Source organism: Mustela nivalis (genome assembly GCF_964662115.1).
Source record: "Mustela nivalis genome assembly, chromosome: 1".
Classification (NCBI taxonomy): Eukaryota; Metazoa; Chordata; class Mammalia; order Carnivora; family Mustelidae; genus Mustela; species Mustela nivalis.
This window is the reverse complement of record NC_139020.1, coordinates 65,050,888-65,069,304: the sequence shown is the minus strand read 5'-3', so window position 1 is coordinate 65,069,304 and position 18,417 is coordinate 65,050,888. Positions and strand designations below refer to the sequence as shown.

Sequence of the window (18,417 nt, the reverse complement as noted above, 5' to 3'; positions counted from 1 at the left end):
AACCCTCCTTTAATGTTTTAGTTTTCTGGGAAAGTCTTCACAATACTTATGTCTTCTTTCTGCTGCTCTGGTGTTTGGTAGAGAGTGAGCCCTTACTGTCAACGCTTCAAGATTGTAAAGAACACGAGCACTCATCCCTCTCTCTCTTTCTTTTACTCATCCCCAAGTTAGATGGAGGAATTCATCTAATTGGTTAGATTCTGACACTCACTGAGCCACTTTCTACATAGCAGTAGATGGTGTGACTTTGCTCTACCCATAGCCTTTGCTTCTATACCATAGTGATAATAAAAATAGCTAAGTGGTACTTACTGAATGCTTACCATATGCCAGCTACTGTCCTAAGCCTTTTACATGAATGAATTCATTACATCCTCATACCAACCCCATGACGTACATTCTATACTTATATCCTTTTAGGTATGAGGAAGCTAAAGCTCAAAGAGATTAAGTAACTTGTTTGAGGACACAGTGTCATTGGACTGGGATTTCGCTCCAGACCACCTACCTGGCTCCAGAGCATAGTGCTTAACGTCCATGCTACTCCACTGCTTAGCGCATGCTTGCCCCCTGGCATTCCCCACTCTACTGGTAGCTGGGTCTGTAAGCCTCTCTGTGGAGCCTGCTGCATGAAAGTACCCCCAGTCATCTTAGTAGGTGCAACTCTACTCACAAGTGGGTACCATGGTCCAGAATTGAGGAGAGGGATGAGAGTTCTCTTCAGTCAACATATACTCAGACTTCAAACTGTCTGGGAGTTCTGCACTTAAGGATTTGGAATCTCTAACAATTCTGTGTTGAGTTTCTCACCCCAGAGAGACCCTTAACTCACACTACACACTTCTTCCTTGGATTCTACTTTGCCTGTTCTTAAGGATGTTGAAAAGAGGAAGTGCCTTTAAGTGGCACAAGGATTCAAGATACATGATTAAACATCCATGAAACAAAGTTTTCTAACTTACAAATCAGTTCATTGTGATTGTGTATTGCCACCAATTATACTAGTCTAGTCCCAACAACCACATGGCTTTGGTTGCCATGATCACATGGCTTTAAACATGAGTTTTACTCATCATTGAAGGTGTTTTAAAGGTTATTAAGGTTCAGGTAGTTTAAGTAAAGTCATTTTAAGTAGAAGGATGCTAGTAACAGAAGAAAGTTTCCCTTCCTGGTAAACTTCAATTAGCTAATGAGAATTCTCTAAAACCCTGTATTTTCCTTTACGTCTAAATACAAATCTTAGTTTTAGAAGACTGCATAAAAATTGTTTTAGAAAATATTCTATCTCATTATCATTATTATAGCTAACTATTCAAAGCCACTTTGACCACTTTTTCAAAGTGGATATTTGATTTTTGGTTCACAGCTTATATAGCAGAGATGGGCAAACCACAGGTCATGGGCCAAATCTGGCTGCTGCCAGTTTGTCAAGTTTCATTGTAATGTAGCCATGTTCCTTCCACGTGTTATCCATTGCTGCTTTCACCCTATGATGGCAGAATTGAGTAATTGCAGCAGAAACTCTTTGGCCCGCAAAACCTAAATTACTTACTATCTGACTCCTTACAGAGTAAGTCTGCTGTCGCCTGCTATTGGATAACACCTCTGCCCTGCCCCTATCTTCTAACCCACCATGCCTCATTGCTGCTTCTCATTTTGTCTTGCGTTCCTGATTTTCTTTTGTACAGGTAACTGTTCCCTCATTCAAGTTAGCATTTTTATTTTTATTTCTTTTTATTTTTTAAAAAGATTGGGGCGCCTGGGTGGCTCAGTGGTTAAGCCGCTGCCTTCGGCTCAGGTCATGATCTCAGGGTCCTGGGATCGAGTCCCGCATCGGGCTCTCTGCTCAGCAGGGAGCCTTCTTCCTCCTCTCTCTCTCTCTCTGCCTGCCTCTCTGCCTACTTGTGATTTCTCTCCCTATTTACAAATAAAATCTTAAAAAAAATTATTATAAAAAAAATAATAAAAAGATTTTACTTATTTATTTGAGATAGAGCAAGCACAAGCAGAGGGAGCAGGAGAAGCAGGCTTCCTGCTGAGCAAGGTGGGGGGGGGGTGCTGGGATCTGGACCTGAGCCAAAGGCAGGGGGTTAACTGACTGAGCCACCCAGGCGCCCCCAGGTTAGATTTTTAAAGGACCAAAGCAAAACGCAGCTGACTCTTTACCTGTGCAGTACCTTCCTGTCAGTGATTCTCCGGTGAAAAAAAAGTTACCCTGATCACTGTTTTCCTAATACAAGGTAAAAATAAATCTTTTCAAATTTATATGCACAAGTATTTTTTCAGCTCAGAAAATCTTTTATTATAACTTTATTTGTTTTGATTCCTTCTTTAAGAATTCCATTGCTTTAGGACTGGTGATCCAGAGCTAACCTCTTTGTCATTCTCATCTCTTTATCCTTCCCAAACCATATAGGACGACAGGAAGTTTGTTGGCAACATCACCTCTTTTATTCTCTGCTTTGGTACTTCTGTTCTTTTAACTGCATCTTATTCTCTGCTTTGGTACTTCTGTTCTTTTAACTGCATCCAAATGTGTTCCACGGATTTTTAAATCTTTTTGTATTTTTTTCATCGTAGCCAGCTTTCTTTTGCATCTGCTGGTGTCTGCTCTTCTTATTCTCAGCTGCAGTTTCCCAGGAGCCCATTTCTTTTTGCCTCCTCACCAAGCAGATAGCTTCTGAAGCTTTTCTGGTTTCCTAGAGAAGGGTATTTTCTAAGATAGGTTTTTATTCTGTTGTCAGAGTAATGTGGATATGGGGCCCACATAGATTTGTTTATGTTTTAGGTTTTTTCCCTATTTACAAATATTTAACTGAGGAGGGATCCTCATGTTAGTCAATACACAGGATGGGCAGATTGCTCCCCCAAAGCATCCTCTCTGTGGGTGTTGCATGAATATTCTTCTGCTAGTCTCAATGGTAAGTTGATGGGCCACTGAATACCACAGCTTATTTTTCTGTTCCACTGTCAGTGGAGGTTTGGGTTTCTAATTTAGGGGCTGTCATGAAAAGTGCTGCTGTGAACATTCTTGTCATGCCCATTGGTGCACATATCCATGTATTTTTGCTGAGTATGTATTTAGGAGATGAAATGCCAGGTCATGGGGTGTGCATACTTCTAAACTTAGCAGATAAGGTCAATGCATTATGAATATCAAGCCAAAACTACTTAAGAAATATTCAGTAACATTTCTTTTTGTTTGATTCAGCAAGCCAGAATATCCTCCTAGTTAACAAAATGCTGAAATGAGACATGAGAAAATTTTCTCTTGAAGTAGAGCATCTGCGAAACACTAAAGAGAATAAACTCCTTCATTTGATTGTAATTACTGAAAATAATTTTAAATTATTGGAAGTTTAGGGAGAAGAAAGATCTTTCCTCATGTACACATTGACAAGTCCATAAGAGCTGCACATCTTGGGAGAAGCACAGATTACTGGAATTCCATATGATGATCTGTACAGCTTCTTTTAAAAGAGATAATCTGTAAAGAAACAGAAAAAACCCCCACAAATGTTTGATTATGCGATCTTTTAAGAAACAATCATTATCAGACCTATACATCCAAAAAACTACTGTGATGCAATTACACAAACCCTTGGTTGAGGAGCCAGACAACGCCAGACGGCCCAGCTCTGCCACTTATGAGCCCCATGATCCAAATGTTTCTTAACTCACAGGGTCTGTTTCCAAATCACAGGACTTACCATCCTTACATTAACTGAATTATAACTGAAAACTTAATATGTGGACACTGTAAAGAAGTCAAACTACAAAAGGATATAAATGTGCGGAGAGTATGTCTATTCTCCCCAGTCCTCAGGTCTTCCAACAAATACTAAACCCATTTCTTGTTGATCTTTCCAGAAATATTTGGTGTGTATTGTAGGCCTCATGAGTCCATCCACATTTGTATGTATGCATACATATTTCTAGCTTTTAATTAAGGAATGTGACATATATGAGAAAATAACATAAAACCGATGTGCAGCTTAGTGAATTCATGTTAAATATTCATCGGTGTAAATATCGCCCAGGTCAAGAAGTCCTTTAAGTTCCCACTTCCTCCTTTGCAATCACAACCCTCTCTCTATCCTCTAAAAGTCATCACTATTTTGATTTTTATTTTTTACAGTATTTACTTCCTTGATTTTCTTTGTATCTTTACCTCCTAAGCATGCATTCTTAAATGCCATAGTTTTGTGTGGATTTAAACTCATACTGTAGATTTCTTTTTAGGATTTGGCTTCTTTCAATACTATGTTTGTGAGACTCATCCATGTTGTATTTAGTTCTGCTTCATCGTTTTAACTGCTACATAGTAGGAATTGATAAATGTTTTCTACAAAGGGCCTGATAGTAAATATTTTAGGCTTTGTGGGCCAGTAAATAAAATCAAGGATATTATATAGGTCCTCAACAGGAGAAGATATTTTCACAAAATTTTTGATAAAATTCAAAGGCAGTAATAATATTTGACTACAGGTTTGTTTTTAATATGAGTCTACTAATAAGAAAAATGGAAGTCTTTTTTTTTTTTTTAAGATTTTATCTATTTATTTAACAGAGAAATCACAAGTAGGCAGAGAGGCAGGCAGAGAGAGAGGGCAAAGCTGGCTCCCTGCTGAGCAGAGAGCCCAATTCCGGGCTTGATCCCAGGACCCTGAGATCATGACCTGAGCTGAAGGCAGAGGCTTAACCCACTGAGCCACCCAGGCACCCCAGAAGTCTTATTTAGAGGATAACATTTTGCTTAATTGAGGTTCAGAGCTTCAAAATTGATTACATATCCCCAATAGCAGATAAACATTTACAATGAGACCCCCGACACCCATCCCCATCAGCTTTGAAAATGTCTGTCACACAGATAAGTGCTGCCAACACCGATATCAACCATGAGCATATGCTTTTAATTGTGCATATCTATGTCTGGGGGGCACTTACAGAACTCCATTAGATTCTTCTCTTGATATTTCCCTCTTAGCATGTCATTACGACACATATTAATCACTTCCAGTTGGAAGTTAAGTGGGACATTCCTCCTTCACACAGTTAAAGAGACTTTGAAATAGGATAATTTCCTTTGCACTTGTTTCAAGGTCCACAAAATGCTCCTGAAGGTGTAAACTCAGATAACATATCCACTGCAAATATGTATGGGGATTAAAATCTTGCTTCTTGTTTTAACTTGTGACAGGCAAAGGAAGTATAAAAAGCAGGTTGCCATTGCTTGTGATTCAATGTTAGTTGCCATTGAAGTGACTTTCCCGTAGTGTAAATTCTGCCATATAAGCTGTTTTGCCTTGTAATTTTAGGTTGGATTAATTTAAAAAATATTATCAAGTCTACAGCAAAAGTTAATTTCCAAAGCCATTCAGTATTCCATAGTAGTGGATAAGGTTAGTTTTCTTACTTAGAAAAATCTCCATCTTTTTTTAAAGATTTATTTATTTATTTGATAGACAAATCATAAGGAGGCAGAGAGGCCGGCAGAGAGAGGAGGAAGCAGGCTCCCTGCTGAGCAGAGAGCCCGATGCGGGACTCGATCCCAGGACCCTGGGATCATGACCTGAGCCGAAGGCAGAGGCTTTAACCCACTGAGCCACCCAGGCGTCCCGAAAAATCTCCATCTTAATCTGAGCTCAAAAACTCGCACTGAAGGGTTATCAGTGCTAAGCTAACAAGTATCAGTGAGGTAGGCAAGTCAGGATATACAGCTATTTCTGACGAAAAAAATCATGGAACAATAAATTAACAATGGTTAAATCCATGAGACTGAGTGAAGATCACCACTGAAACAGCTGGCTAAAAAACTCATGATAGATTCAAACATGTTTTCACTAGTAAGAGGTTTATCCACAAAAAACCTACTGCTGACATTCTGTGGGGAAATCTGGTCATATGTTCGGGGCCCCTCTCGACTGTAATCCATCACGTCCCGCCACACTGATTTTTAAATGCCTTGTTGGTTTCTGTTTCCGCTAATAAATAAAGATCTTCTGCCTTGGCAAGCCTGAGTCCCAGCTTGTACCCAAACTCGGCTACTGCCCCAAGACAAGAAAATGGCCAGTGATCGCAGATCCCTTAGGAAGGACTTTCTTCTCTGCCTTCCATTTCCATAGCTCTCCAGTGTCTTTAAAAATATGTTTACAATGTGTCCATTATTTTCCCTAAATGTTGCAGCTACCTACTACATTCTACTAAAATCAGAAGACATTTCTATTTTTTGTTTTATTAAATTCTGTCCCTCAATTTATGAATGTTTTCTTCAAATTTTTATGTTTTATTAAATTCTGCTGTTATTTTATTGTATTATTTCTTTCCTTTTGCTTTTTTGCATCTAATTCACTGTTCTTTTTTTTATTTTTAAGATTTTTATTTATTTATTTGACAGAGAGAGGGGGATCACAAGTAGGCAGAGAGGCAGGCAGAGAGAAGAGGGTGAAGCAGGCTGAGCAGAGAGCCCAATGTAGGGCTCGATCCCAAGACCCTGAGATCATGACCTGAGCTGAAGGCAGGCGCTTAACCTACTGAGCCACCCAGGTGCCCTAATTCACTGTTCTTTTTATAATTTCTTGAAAAGAATGCTTAGTCTTATTTTCATCTTTTCAAATAAATGCCTTTAAGACTACAAATTTCTAAGTGCCACATTAACAGCATTCCACAAGTTTGATACACATTAGCATTTTTGTCATTTTTCAGTCCAAAGTATTTTCTAGTTCTATGACACTTTACAACATATTAGAATTAGAATTAAACATATTAAATTATCTTGTCATTGATTTCCCATTTCATTGCATTTTTATCAAAGAACACACTTTGCAGGATTTCAACTCTTTGAATTGGTTGACACTCGCTTTATGACCATAAATAGTTTTTGTACATGTTTGTTGTGTGTATTCTTAAAGAGTATGCATTCTGGAGTTGTTAGGTGTAATATTCTATAAATGTCCACTAGGCAAATTTCTTAATTATGTATTTCAAACCTTCCATTTCTTTTTTTTTCTCTGGTTGCTCCACCAATTCCTGATAGTGATTAAAATTTTCTAGCATTATTTCGGATTTGTTTCTCTATGCAGTGCTATTACATTTGCTTTACAAAGGTTGAGGCCATGTTACTAGATATATTCCTATTTGTGACTGAAACCTTCCCAATGAATTAAAACCTTTATCTTTATGAAGTGACCCTCATTTGTCTAGTGGGGTTTTCTGCTTTAAAGCCCTCCCTGTCTAACACTAATATTGTTATTCCCACTTTCCTGCGGATGCTGTTTTCATGGTATCTTTTTTTATCCTTTAACTTGTAAGCATTCTGTATATTTAGATTTTGCATATGCTTCTTACAAACAGCATTTATTTTTATTCAGTCTGACAAATTCTGACTTTGGGCATTTGCTATTTACATTTAATATAAATTAGTGATGAATCCACAATAAAAAAACCTACCATTTTATTCAGTGCTTTCTATTGGTTTTGTTTCCTTTTCCTCTCCTTTCTATCTTCCTTTTATATTGAGTGGGACTTTTATTCCATTTTCTTCTATTAGTTTAGTGTCATACATCTTTCTACTGTGCTTTAGAAGTTACCTTAGACGTTACGGACTGTTGCCTTGAGTCATCAAAGATAATGCTAAATAACACTTTATCCCTCTTCTAGATAAAGCAAAATGCCTTACAACAATTTAGCCCATACACGGATTTCGGACTCTTGCACTACTTATGCTGTGTAACCATGTCACCAATGTTGCTTTTTCTTCTTCTTCTTCTTCTTTTTTTTGCAGTTAAAAAATATCCACATATTCTTTATATCCAACTTTCCAACTGGGATAATCTTCCTTCTATTTGATCAACACCCTTTAGTAATTTCTTGTAGTGATGATGTCCTAGTGACTAATTTTGTTTCATTTATCTGAATATGTCTTTCACTGTCATTCTTGAAGGATATATTGGCATGGTATAGAAGCCTATGTTATTATACTATTTCAGCATTTTGAAGCTATCACTCAATTATTTTCTGGCTTTGTTTCTAGCCAGAAGTCAACTTCAGTTTAATTATTGCTCTTTAATTTTTAATTATTGTCTTGAAGACAATTCACGTCCTTTTCCCCTGAAAACTTTAAAGATTTTTTTTTCTCTTTTGTTTTCACAGTCATATTAAAATATATGTAGGTATAGATTTTTAATATTTTTCTGCTTGGGGTTAAGAAGGCTTGTTAGAGGGGCACCTGAGTGGCTCAGTGGGTTAAAGCCTCTGCCTTCAGCTCAGGTTATGATCCTAGGGTCCTATGATTGAGCCCTGCATGGGCTCTCTGCTCTGCGGGGAGCCTGCTTCCCCCTCTCTCTGCCTGTCTCTCTGCCTACTTGTGATCTCTGTCTAATAAATAAATAAAATCTTAATTTTTTTTTAAAAAGAAGGCTTGTTATAAATATTGAGTCTCTCATTGGTTTTTATAAATTCAGGATTTCTTGACATATTTCTTTTCTTAGCAGTCAAATTTCTTGAATCAGTGGTCCACTCCTACTATCCTCTTGTCTCTTCCTAATAATTAAGTCATCCTACATCTATCCTTGCAGCTCCTCTGTAGTTTCCACCTTTTTGTTCCTTTATTCTTTCTAGGTATAAATTCTTCTGACCTATCTTCTAATTTATTAGTTTTCTCCATAGCTATATTTATCCTGCTCTTAAATTCATTCATTGAGTTTCTCATATTCATTACTGTATTTTTAGAATCTAGAATTTCTGTTTTACAGTAGAAATCTGCTATATCATTTGTATCATCTCCAATTCTGAAAATTTCAATGTTGACTTTTATCTCTTTAAACATAAGTGTGTTAGCTCAGGCTGCTTTAACAAAATACCTTAACTGGGGAGTTTAAACAACAGAAATTCATTTTTTCACAGTTCTGGAGATTAAGATCAAGATGTCAGCATGGCCGGTTTCTGGGGAAAACTCTCTTCTTGGTTTGTAGATGGCTGTCTTCTTGGCCTGTTCTCACATGGCAGGGAAAAAGAGAGGACAAGCTCTCTGTGTCTCTTCTTATAAGGGCACCATTTCCATTATAGGGGACTCGCCCTCATGATCTCATCTAAGCCAATTACCTCCCAGAGCCCTCATCTCCAGATATCATCATATTAGAGGTTAGGTCTTTAACATCTGAATTTTGGGGGGACAAAAGTCTGTAGTACTCCATACCCACCCCCCAATTCATGTCCTTCTCACCATTCCATCCCAATAGCCCCCAAAGTCTTAACTCATTAGAGCATCATCTAAGTCTCATCTAAATATCCTCTAAATCAGGTATGGGTGAGGGTCAGGATATGATTCATCCTGAGGCAAATTCCTCTCCAGGTGTGAACCAAAGGAGTTAGGTATGTGTGTGTGTGTATATATATATATATATATATATATATATATATATATTTATATATATTTTTTTAAGATTTATTTATTTATTTCAGAGAGAGAGAGAGAGAGAGAGTGAATCCCAAGCAGACTCCTGTGGAACACAGAGCCCGACCCAGGGCTTGATCTCATGACCCTCAGATCAGGACCTGGGCTGAAATCAAGAGTTGGACATTTAACCAACTGAGCGACCCAGGTGCCCCTAGTCCCAACGAGGGGTTGGTGCCCCAACCCAAATAGGGGAGGCTTACCAGGGCCTCCAGCTTGACTCTAGTTTTTGTCCCCCTAGTTTTACAAAGCTGGTGAAAGCATCACTCAGCTTTTCAGCCCCATATTCTAAACTATGCACATTCCTTCAGGGGGAAAAAAAGGCGGCTGCAAATGCCAGAATCACCTCTCTGAATATATCTTCTCTTAGATATCTGGCCAGAGATTCCTCACTGTTAGCTCTCCATTGTCTTCAAGCTGATTAAAAATATTTTAAAATCAATGGTTCGTGCCTACATCCCAAAGCACTATTAAATAATCTCACATCTGTCCTTCCCTCCTTCCCACAGAGAAGGAAGAGAGGGTACATACAATGGAGATAACTAAGCATCATGTTCCAAACATTAATAAAACAGTAAAGAGATAGATACTTTATACTCAGAAGTAAGTGCAGACATACTCATTTTAAACTATGTAAATTACTGATCTTCTTAAATTTTCATGTAAGACAAAGGACTATCCAAGTATTGACGATGGTTTTTATCATAATAAGATAGACAAAATGCTATGGTCCTTGAATTTATATTACATAGATGTATGGATAATGTTACATGTAAATACATGTTTTATATCTTTGGGGATTTCAGAGGCTCTTTCATTACTAATTAAAAATGAAAGATTTTTTCTGTAATTTACAGCCATAGCTTGGTACTTAAGAGTCCTTTATCAGTTTTCTCTCTGCTTTCTTTCTTTACTGCCCCTTCCTCTCAATATCCCTTCTATGATCCTCTTTGTTTTTAATTATGTTCAGTTAGCCACTGTACGATCCTCTTTGGTCGAAACTTAAGGCCCTAATAGATTCCCTTGAACAGGGTCTGTTGGTCACATAGGCACAGGCAAACATCTAGTGAAGGGAAATTATTCTATAAAATTATAGTTAGTGGCAGAGCTGGCTAACATCCAAATCTTCTGAATGCCAGGCTCAAATTTTCCTGTAAGCCTTGTGTTTTCCCTCTCCTGATAGCATACTCTCAGGCCAAAACAGTACTGATGTGCTTGACCAGGGAGGGCTGAGGCAGAAGGTATAGGCAAAGGGTTCACTTCCCTTCTTATGGGAATTCTCATGAGAATTTTATTTTCTATTGACTCCCTAGCTCTATTCTAGTAATTTGATAAGGTATTTTGTATCAACTATGTTACTAAGCTACACTACTTAACCACCAAGTAACTACCATTTTATTGGAAATAATTATAAATGAACTATTAATACCTAACAAGAAACCATAGCTTTGAGTTTTCCTGAGTGTGCTGACTTTTGTAACCGAGTGGATCCATTAGGGGGACCCAGACACGAGGCGTGTGGAGTCATTATGAGACATCCTGGACCCCAAGGCATGGAAAGCAGGGCAGGTCTGCACCAACCCAATGGAAATCTCTCTTCCTTGCCTCTGAGCTTTGTAACCAGGGGATAAAGTAACTGTGTCTGTGTGGACACGACAAGAGCTTCCATATAGAGAAGCACCTGCCATCCACCCTGCTCAAAGCTGCAGTTTCCAACTTCTCTCTTGCTGTGTAGACAGATACCAAACTCATATCAAACCTTGTCTATGTTAGTCTTGTGAGCAGGGATGTTTAGTTGAACCTAAGACCAGCTCCTGGTGGGGCCTGCAGGTGGCCTCTGGGCTAGAATTGGACAGCCTGTGCCTCGTGCTATGCTTACAACCAGGCTGATGAGACAAGGAGTCCTCCTCTACTCCCTAAAAACAAGCTGCTTTTTATAACACGCATTTTAAGCTTTATTTGTGATGAACTACCATCATCTGCTTTAAGGACCCATAAAAAATTACCTAGGATCCTGTTTCCTGGACCCAAGAGTCCAATTGCTATAATGTCAACTCTATTCTCTAAGAATTTCAGTAGTAGATTCTGTAACCTAGATGAAATGTGCCGATTTGAATGGGAGTGTTTCACTTTCTTAAACACATCATGGTTGTTGGACTAGAGCAGAGAACTGAATGCTGCTGCCTCTCCTCCTCTCTGCCTCCTCTCAGATGAAAAACCCACCTCACCTGAGCTGTGGTTCTTATTTTTGAGTTTCTCCCTCGGGTAACTCGTCTGTGTCTGAGACCGCCTCATCCTGCTGTTGCTCCACAAAATCCTTATTGACCATGTCTTCCGTGTGGCTGTGGATGATCTGATGGGCTGCAAGAATGTGCTTCCGCTGGGCGTTCCTCACTGTGCCAAAGCAACAAGAAATTTTACTCTGAAAGTCTAAACAAGATCATTCCCAAAGATTTTCAAGAAAGTAGTGATAGAAATGATAATTCTGTAAGCCACATATTCCCTTGCTTAAAGCTGATGAGATTAAATAACAATGACCTGCTCTCTGTTTTAGAAGTACACCTCCTCCAGGAGCCAGATCTAGGCTCCTGGCTCATGAGAGCGGTTCCCCCTGTTCCCACTCTCAGGTTCCGGGTGGTCCTGCTCCTCCCCACCAGGCTTCCTCTATTCCTCTCCTCCACAGCTGCCCTCCCCTGGAATGCCTGCACTCCGGTTCTACCCTCTCTGCGTAGCCCAATTCCGGTCCCAGCTCCTCCAGAAGTCTCCTCCGACTGGGCCAGCCCGCATCTACCACGGCCACACCTGAGTTCGTACAAACCCACTTGCAGCACTGAAGCACTCCGCGTGAGTTCCATTTTGTTTATTAACTAGGTTGTAATGACTTAAAGGTAGAGACCTTGTCTCCTACTTTTCTTTGAGCCTGGAAGATACTTGTTGACTGATGATAAGTTTCTGAGCTCATGGCTGTAGAAGGTGGTCTTTGCTCCATATTCTAAGGATATTTATTATCAAGAATTAGTAGTTAGGCATCCCATTTCCCTCAGAAGGCACTAATCCTGAAGTTGATGATGATGATTTAGCATTTAGCATTTGCCCTTACTTTGTGCCAGGCACTGTTCTAAGCAGTTGGCATATATTCATTTAAACCACCCTACAAGCCTAAAAGAGACTATTGATAATATCCCCATTTTTGGAGAAGGAAATGGAGAGACAGAGAGATTAAGTAATTTGCCCCAGATCATACAGCTAGTAAAGGACAGGAAGAAGTACTATGGATTCTGTGCTATTCAAGTGTCAGCAAGTTTACAGAGGATAAATCACACAGCAACTTCCACACAGATCACAGTTCAAATCTGTAAGTTGTATAAAATTTCTAAGCACTTATTTCCAGAACTGAAAAATAAGAATAGACCTCTAGGTATTTTAAGAAATTGATATAGGTACTTTTTAAATGCTTAGCACAGTATCTGGAACTTAGCATGCACTTAAAATTCGGTAGTCACTGTTATTTTATATCTATATACAGGTCTTTTCAATCATGAAATATCTCAAACACGGTCTGTAAATATTATCTTAATTTGGGGTAAAGAGTATATATAATACATATGGTTCTTTTATTTGAAAAGAGAAACAAAAAGGTCCCAGTGTGCTCCCTGTCCAGATGGCTTTCTTCATGGGGTAAACATACAAAGAGAAGAGGCTAAGGACTTCTCCACCCTCCCCACAGACAAGTTCCACTGGATTCCTTAAGCTCAAGTGCCTCTTCAGAGGCCACGTTCCCTCAGAGCCCAGAAAAGCTAGGGGATGGATCATAAACTAGTAACTACTAAACACACGATTTCCCTGCCTCCTTCAATTCCCTCAGTTAGAGTTGACCTGAAGCAGGCTGACCTCACTTTGGATCTAAGAAAAATAAAAAGGAGTTACATATTTTCTTAAGATTCAGAAAACACAAGATCCCTTTTATAAGATAACACAAAAACATTGATTATTTTATCCAAAAATTAAATATTGTTGGTATAAGCACTACCATATACCTATGATGGGAGTATGAATTAGGACAATCTTTTCGTAACACCTAGCAAAAGTAAAAGGCACATGCCCTATTTCCAGCACCATACTGCTAGGAATTTACTGTCAGTAGCATGACCAGGATTTGCATAAAATATATTGCTTGCAGCACTGCTAGGTATGGGAAAACACAATGAAACAAACTAAATGCTTATAACTAGAAGGTACTGTCTTAAAAATTTCAGTACACTTATGTAATGGAAAAAAAGATATTTCTTTGTTTTCTTCCAATGCATTAGAATTCTATCATTCCTTTGTCCCTTTTAGGTGATCTGAAATGTTATACTTCTCTAAGTCTGTCCAGAATTCTCCACATAACATGGAAACCTTGTAAAAAAATAACCAAGCTGTTCTTTCACTTAAAATTTTTAATTTAAATTCAATTTAATTAACATATACTGTATTATTAGTTTCAGTGGTATTATTCAGTGATTCATCAGTTGCTTACAACACCCAGGACTCCTTACTTCAAGTGCCCTACTAATGCCCATCATCCAGTTCCCCCACCCTCCACCCACCTCCCCTCCACCAACCCTGTTTGTTTCCTAGAGTTAAGAGTCTCTTATGGTTTGTCTCTCTTTCTGATTTCATCTTACTTTATTTTTCCCTCCCTTCCCCTATGATCCTGTTTTGTTTCTTAAATTCCACATGAGTGAGATCAAATGATAATTGTTTTTCTGATTGATTGATTTTGCTTAGCATACTACTGTCTTGTTCCATCTACGTTGTTGCAAATGACAAGATTTCATTCTTTTTGATGGCTGAGTAATAATCCATTGTATCTTCATATACCACATCTTCTTTATCTATTCATCAATCGATGGACATCTGGGCTCTTTCCATATTTTTTTATTGTAAACATTTGAGGCTTACAAAAGATCATTTTAAAAATTTTTATTCTTTTTTTAAAATTCCAGTACAATTAAAATAGTGTTATATTAGTTTCAGGTGCATAATACAGTGATTCAACAACTCTATACATTCTTCAGTGCTCATCACGTTATGTGAACTCTTAGTCCCCTTTACCTATTTCATATATTTGTCCACCAGTCTCCCCACTGGTAACCATCTGTTTGTTCTCTATACTTAAGATTCTTTTTTCTTATTTGTCTATTTTTGTTTGTTGATTTGATGTTTTTAAATTTAACATAGGAGTGAAATCATAGTGTTTGTCTTTCTCTGTCTGACTTACTTCACTGAGCACTATACCCTCTGGATCCATCCATGTTGTTGCAAATGGCAAGATTTCATTCTTTCTTTTTAATGATCTTATTTCTTTATTTGACAGAGAGAGAGAGATCACAAGTAAGCAGAGAGGCAGACAGAGAGAGAAGAGCAAGCAGGCTCTCCGCCGAGCAGAGTGCCCAACACGGGACTCGATCCCAGGACCCTGAGACCATGACACGAGCCAAAGGCAGAGGCCCAACCCACTAAGCCACCCAGGCACCCCAAGATTTCATTCTTTTTTAATGGCTGAGTAATATTCCATAGTGGATATATACCACATCTTCTTTATCCATTCATCTACTGATGGAACAGGCTGCTTCCATAATTTGGCTATTTTAAATAATGCCACAGTAAACACAGGGGTGCATATATCTTTTCAAATTACTGTTCATACTCTTTAGGTAAATACCCAATGCTGAAATTACTAGATCATTTGGTAATTCTATTTTTCTTTTTTTTTTTTTTTGGAACTTCCATACAGTCTTCTATAGTGGTTGTACCAGCTTGTATTACCATCATAAATGCATAAGGTTCCCCCCTTTGTTTTTTAAATACATCCTTGCTAACACTTTTTCTTGTGTTTTTGATTTTAGCCAGGTTGACTGGTATGATGTGATATTTCACCATGGTTTTAATGTGCATTTCCCTAATGATTAGTGGTATCATCATCTTTTCCTGTGTCTTCTGGCCATCTGTATGTCTTCTTTGGAGAAATGTCTGTTCATGTCTTCTGTCCATTTTTTTTTTTTTTTTGGTGTTGAGTTGTGAAAGTTTTTTATATTTTTTCTAAACCTTTACTGGATATGTCATTTGCAAATATCTTCTCCCACTCAGTAGTTTGTCTTTTAGCTTTGTTGATGGTTTCCTTTGCTGTGCAGAAGCTTTTTATTTTGATGTAGTCCCAGTAATCTATATTTGCTTTTGTTTCCCTTGCCTCAGGAGACCTATCTAGGAAAATTGTTGCAATGACCAACCTCAGGGAAATTACTGCCCGTGCTCTCTTCTAGAATTTTTATGGTTTCAGGTCTCACACATATGTCCCTAATCCATTTTGAGTGTATTTTTGTATATGATATAAGAAAATGGTTCAGCTTCATTCTTTTGTATGTAGCTGTCCAGTTTTCTCAACAGTATTTATTAAAGATACTTTTTCCCATTACATTTTCTTGTCTCCTTTGTGGAAAATTAGTCAGCTATTATAACTGTAGGTTTATTTCTTGGCTTTCTATTGTGTTTTATTAATTTATATATCTGTTTTTGTGCTAGTACTACACTGGTTTGATTGCTACAGCTTTGTAGCATATCCTGAAATTGGGATTGTGACACCTCCAAGTTTTGTTCTTCTTTTTCAAAACTGCCTTGGTCATTCAAGGTCTTTTGTGGTTCCATACAAATGTTAGGATGATTTGTTCTAGTTTTGTGAAAAAATGCTGTTGCAATTTTGAAAGGGACTCCATTAAATCTGTAGATTGCTTTGTGTAGTATGGATACTTTAACAATTTTGTTCTCCCAATCTATGAACATGGGATGTCTTTCCATTTGTGTCATCTTCAATTTCCTTCATTAGTGTTTTATACTGTTCAGAGTAGACATCTTTTACCCCCTTGGTTAAGTTTATTACTAGGTATTTCATTCTTTTTGGTGTGATTGTAAATGGGATTATTTTCTTAATTTCTCTGTTACTTCACTATTAATGTATAAAAAATGCAACAGATTTCTGCTTATCGAGTGTGTATCCTGTAACCCTTCTGAATTCATTTAGTAGTTCTAATAGTTTTTTGGTGGCATCACTAGGGTTTTCTCTATATATTATCACGTCATCTGCAAATAGTTAAACTTTTACTTCTCTTTATTAATTTGGGTGCCTTTTTATTTCTCCTTTTCCTCTGATTGCTGTGGCTAGGACTTACAGTACTATGCTGAATAAAAGTGGTGAGAGTGGACATCTTTGTCTTAATTCCTGATCTTAGGGGGGAAATTCTCAGTTTTTTACCACTGAGTACAATTTCAGCTGTGGGTTTTTCATATATGGACCTTATTATGTTCAGGTAAGCTCCCTCTAAACCTACTTTGTTGAGGGTCTTTATCATGAAAGGACACTGTGCTTTGTCAAATGCTTTTTCTGTTGAAATGAGCATGTTCTTTTATACTTTGTTGTTGTTGTGATGTATCACATTAATTGATTTGCAAATATTGCAGCACCCTTGCATCCCAGGAAGAAATCCCACTTGACTGTGGTGAATTTTTTTTAATGTATTATTGGATTTGGTTTGCTAATATTTTGTTGAGAATCTTTGCATCTATGTTCATTAGAGGTACTGGCCTGTAGTTCTCTTGTTTTTGTAGCTTCTTTATCTGGTTTTGGTATCAGGATATCAGCTGGTTTCATAGACTATATTTGAAAGCTTTCCTTCCTCTTCTATTTTTCAGAATAGTTTGAGAAGAATGTTTGTTTAATTCTTTAAATGCTTCTTTAAATGCTTGTAGTATTCACCCGTGAAGCCACCTGGTCCTAAACTTCTGTTTGTTGGAAGTTTTTTTTATTACAGATTCATCTCCCCTGCTGGTGATTAATCTTCAAATTTTCTATGTCTTCCTGACCTAGTCTGGAGAGGATATATATTTCTTGGAATTCATCCATTTCTTCTTGGTGTTGAATTTGTTGCCATATAATTTTCCATAATAGTCTCATAACCTTTGGTATTTCTGTGGTGTTATTTCTCCTCATTCTTTTCTCATTTTGTTTGAGTCCTCTGTCTTTGTTTCTCTCTCTCTCTCTCTCTCTCTTTATGAGTCTGGCTAAAGGTTTATCAATTTTGTTGATCTTTTCAAAGAAACAGCTCTTGTTTTCCTTCCTTGTTTTTTAGTTTTTTAATTCATTTTTTTCTCTTATCTTTATTACTTCCTTCCTTCTGGTTTTTGGGTTTTGCTTGTTATTTTTCTAGCTTCTTTAGGTGTAAAGTTAGATTGTTTGAGATTTTTCTTGAGGTTGGCTTGTACTGCTATAATCTTTCTTCTTAGAACAGATTTTGCTACATCTCAAAGATTCTGGATCATTGCGTTTCCATTTCATTTATTTCCATGTATTTTTTTATTTCTTGGATGATGCATTCATTTGTAATCTAACCTCTATGTAGTGTTTTCTTTCCAGATTTTTTCCTGTGGTTGATTTCTAGTTTCATAGCATTGTCATTGGAATAGATGCATAATATGACTTCAAACTCCTTAAATTTGTTGAGAATTATTTTGTGGCCTAACATGTAATCTATTCTGGAGAATGTTCCATGTGTGCTTGAAAATAATGCCTCTTCCACTGTTTTAGGATGGAAATTTCTGAGTATCTCTTAGGTCCATCTGGTCTGCTGGGTCATTCAAAGCACTGTTTCCTTGATTTTTTTCTTTGCATGATCTATCCATTGATGTACATGGGGTGTTAAAGTCCCCTACTATTATTGTATTACTATCAGTTACTCTCTTTTTGTATGTTAATAGCTACTTTATATGTTTCAGTGCTCCCATGTTGGGTGCATAAATATTTAGAATTGCTGTGTCTTCTAGTTGGATTGTTATGCCCTTTATGATTACGTAGTGTCTTTGTTTCTAGCTATAGACTTTGTTTTCTTTCTTTTTTAAAAAAAAAGATTTTACCTATTTATTTGGCAGAG

At 37.6% G+C, this 18,417-nt stretch overlaps 1 protein-coding gene across 2 annotated transcripts in view; it reads right to left on the bottom strand.

Moving 5' to 3' along the window:
• Window positions 1–2,428: 2,428 nt before the first annotated feature.
• The window catches only part of CFAP91 (cilia and flagella associated protein 91), a 99,832-nt gene continuing 83,843 nt past the window's right edge, over window positions 2,429–18,417 (bottom strand). Inside the window, exons 17-19 of one of the 2 annotated variants that reach the window (XR_014305773.1) lie at window positions 11,683–11,848; window positions 2,510–3,487; window positions 2,429–2,471 (exon numbers count right to left, since the gene is read on the bottom strand). Coding sequence is in view for 1 of the 2 variants with exons in the window: in XM_082711630.1 (XP_082567756.1) it covers window positions 11,697–11,848 (152 nt within the window). In the remaining variant the exon portion in view is untranslated. Of the gene's footprint in view, window positions 3,488–11,682; window positions 11,849–18,417 lie in introns of both variants that reach the window. The other variant, XM_082711630.1, reaches the window with a different exon arrangement.